General features: G+C 37.8%; 1 protein-coding gene across 1 annotated transcript; it reads right to left on the reverse strand.

The window, feature by feature from the left end:
* Positions 1-239: 239 nt before the first annotated feature.
* Positions 240-2,834, reverse strand: LOC18097384 (5'-adenylylsulfate reductase 1, chloroplastic). The gene is made up of 4 exons (XM_006383857.3): positions 2,665-2,834; positions 2,400-2,549; positions 2,166-2,295; positions 240-1,610 (listed from the first exon to the last, which is right to left on the reverse strand). Exons 1-4 carry the CDS (start codon positions 2,735-2,737, stop codon positions 566-568), a joined length of 1,398 nt encoding a protein of 465 aa, XP_006383919.3. The 5' UTR covers positions 2,738-2,834; the 3' UTR covers positions 240-565.
* Positions 2,835-3,650: the final 816 nt, after the last annotated feature.

The following is a 3,650-nucleotide window of genomic DNA, read 5'->3' on the forward strand; positions in this document are numbered from 1 at the left end:
AAAGACCTCTATCGCTGAAAAACCACTAGGGTGTAAGCAAGTTATGTGTTCTTAGACTCCTTAAAAATATCATCTGGTCTGTATAAGATAAAACTGCATAAAACTGTCTAAGAAACCCCCCAAACGAGAAAAAAAAAATACGTCTGACCTAATTCGAAGTCCTTACGCCCAGGAATCCAATCCCTTTAAAGTGAAACATTAATCCTACTGATGATGTTCAAAAATACAATGATCCAATGTGATTCAAGTCCTGACTCATGGTGAGAGAACAGGACATTCATTGATAAATGCAAACAACAATGGTACTCGTTATCATTGCACTAATTTATTGGCTTTCCACCTAAACAATTTTTACTACAAAAAACAACCATCAAAATTCTGGCTTGAGAAATACAAATTATAAGGAGAAGATGATTAAGAGAAGACACTATACCAACACTATACAAATAGACCAAAGATACATTTGTGTGCGCCAGTGCTGGGAGCAAACAATTAAGAAATGCTGAAAATTGAGGCTCCGTGCCTCCACCATTCCCACTCACCACTGAAACTGAAGTCGAGGGTTTTACCGGAGAGCATTCACAAAAGTCATCAATGAATCCACGTCCCTTTTCTCAGAGGGGTACTTGATTGGGCGAGATGAGTGTTTAGGGAAGAAAAGGATTGTTGGAAAACTTCCTAGCTGTAATTCTTGCTTTGAGAATTCCTTCTGATCGCCATCTGCCCTGAATTTTCCCACCTTTACTCCACTCCCTGCTAACTTATCGGCCAATTCAACATAGGATGCTTCCATACCTTGGCAAAATTGGCACCATGGGGCGTAGAGCACCACAAGCCATGGTTCCTTTCGGTTCTCTAATTTTAATAAGTTCTCGATTCCGGGCCTGCTCAAATTGACCAAATTCTCGGAGTTGAAAATATCAGCAACAGTGGCGGCCCCATTTGCATGGGCAGCCCCGTTTCCATTGCCATTAAGTTGGGCTTCATCACCCTGTTTCAGATTTCCTTTATGAAGACCACATTCCTTAGCTGTGGCATCCTCCCACCACCACCTTCCTTCTCTCTCATGTTGGCCAGGAAGAACTGGCCTTGTGCAAGGCTCGCAGCCAATAGAGATGTATCCCTTTGAATGCAATGAGTTCACAGGCACATCCATGGTTCGAAGGAACTTCCATACATCTTGTCCCTCAACATTCGCCATTGGATTCCATTTGATCAGGCTTCCAGCCCCACCATCCAATCCCTCAAAAACCGGGTCCACCTGAACAACTGGAATTTCAGACCTCGTCCCTGGAGATTGATCCTTCCTTTGGCCAGTGATCCAGGCCCGAAGCCCCTTCAGAGCCCGCCTCAAGGGTCTCACCTTCCTGACACGGCAGCACTCCTGATGCCCATCCTCGTAGAAGGAGAATAAACCCTTGTTCCTTACTAATGCTTGAACTTCAACAGCATCTGGAAACATGTACTCAATTCGAATGCCATAGTGCTTCTCAACTTGGTCAAAGAAATGGTATGTTTCTGGGTTCAATCTCCCTGTGTCCAGGCTGAACACCCTGAACGGTCGCCCAGTCAACTTTGCATACTCAATCAAAGCAACATCTTCGGCACCACTGCATTACAATAAAAACTAGTTAACAACAAGGAAGTATTTCAAAACTTCATTCTTGACAACAAAGTCAGAATCTAATTAAGCACTTAGCAACCATTAAATTTCAAAGAAAAATCCAGAGGACATTTACAGATTCACGAGTTTGCATTATCTCAAATATGTTTTTAAGTGTATAATCAATGGATCTATAATTGATAATCAAAACAATGCACACTGACAGAGACATACTAAACATCAGCTCAAATTACTGATTGGTCCCAGTTACGTAACTTCTGTTGATGAACCCTCCAAGACAAATCAACCTCTTTCACATCAGAGTTAAATAATAGCAACTAAAATATGTGGTTTCAATCTAATGGAAAATTTGAAAATTTACCCCCTCAGGTGAACCAATAAGACAATAACAAAGATCCACCACACAAAAGGAATATTCTACTGCAATAATTGTACATCCACAATTATCATATTCAACAAGTTGTAATTTTAAAAATCAAAACCAAACAAATCCAACATTTATATAATTCTACAAACATTAAATTTTCACAAAATTAGGTACCTGAAAGCAATAGCAATGTCATCCCCAAATTTCTCAAGTGCCTTATCCATAATTTCCAAAGGAGAACCATTTGCAAGCTCCTTAGCTAACTTCTCATAATCTTCCTCCACCTCTACTTTCTCTGCAATCTCTGCAAATCCCATAAAAAAACACAAAACCCCATTAGTCACACCCTCAAAACAACATCAACAGGTCAGCTTTCGAGCACCCAGATAAAAAAAAACAAAAACCCACCTGGAGCAGCGATAGTTGCAGCGAGAGGAACAACAGAACCATTCCTTTTAGGCTCAGCATTTAAAGGCTTTACAGCACAGCGTCTTTGTGAAGAAACATTAACAAATTTTGTCGGCCGATCTAAGAGCTTAAAAGAACCAAACTGGGGTGCTGAAAACATCAAAAAAAGAAACAAATCAAACTCATTTCTTAAAATCAACAAAAAACAAAACCCCATAAAAAAATTTCACAAAAAAGGCTAAAAAAAGGTAAAAACTTCCACTACCTTTAAGTTCTTGACTAGAACGTGAAAACCCAGAAGCAGAAATCGAAGAAGAAGAACTAACACTCAATGCCATAGAGAAATTTATCGAAAAAGATCAAGTCTTTCTGAATTACAAGTGAAAATTTCTAAGCTTTACTTCTCTTTCCGTGAGGAGTCTGTAGGACAGATGGGTTAGAGACGAGGGGCATTAAATAATGACCGAAGAAATTGCGAGTTCTAAGGTTCATTGAACCTGGACGTGATTTGGGTTATGTTTGGATTCTGACATGGCAAGTTTTGATTGGGTCGACGTTTGTCTTTGTTGCTCATTGCTTATGTCATGCGGTGGGCTTCAAAAGAGACGTGGTAAGAAAGGAGGTTGTTATAAAATTTCACGGTGATTTCCTTTTCTCTATTTTATCGTAGCAAAAATAGATTTATGATAACTACAAATGGATTTCCAATCTATTTAACGACTGATTAAATTAATTTATGTTTTAATGTTCAAAACTTGTTAGTTTATCACTAATTTAACAAGATTTTATTTTTATCATATCTATTTTTTTAGAATTTGAAACTATATTATATTTAAAAAAATGATTAAAAGAGTTAAAAATTTACAGATTATTTTAAGAATATTGAAGCATGACAACTCGTGCATCGAAATTGATGGTCAATAGTAGTAAGAACATATAAGAATAGGGACAATTAAACCTGCTGCAGGATGTGGGAATTAGGGGGTAAGTTTGTATAATTTTTTTATTTGGAGGAGCCATTTCATAGAACTTAATTGAAATTATAAGCAACACTAGGAGGGATTTCAATTTTTGTCTCCTTAAATTTGGGAGCCAAGGCCACCCCTTAAACTCATCTTGAATGTTCTTATTTATATATAAGTGTACAGTTCTATGTTTGTACATTGTTTAATGCTTTTTTCCTTATCGAAGAGGTAAAATTAATGCTAATCTAAAACACTGATTTTCTTGTCAATGTTTCTCATATATGTA

Source organism: Populus trichocarpa, chromosome 4, assembly GCF_000002775.5.
Source record: "Populus trichocarpa isolate Nisqually-1 chromosome 4, P.trichocarpa_v4.1, whole genome shotgun sequence".
Taxonomy (NCBI): Eukaryota; Viridiplantae; Streptophyta; class Magnoliopsida; order Malpighiales; family Salicaceae; genus Populus; species Populus trichocarpa.

What these genes read in the sequence shown, in the direction of transcription:
- LOC18097384 (XM_006383857.3), bottom strand. Translation starts at nt 2,737, where the DNA reads ATGGCATTGAGTGTTAGTTCTTCTTCTTCGATTTCTGCTTCTGGGTTT. An exon ending in TGCAACTATCGCTGCTCCAG is followed by an intron (nt 2,296 to 2,399) that starts GTGGGTTTTTGT and finishes TGGGATTTGCAG; the next exon opens with AGATTGCAGAGAAAGTAGAG. An exon ending in GACATTGCTATTGCTTTCAG is followed by an intron (nt 1,611 to 2,165) that starts GTACCTAATTTT and finishes ATTGTAATGCAG; the next exon opens with TGGTGCCGAAGATGTTGCTT.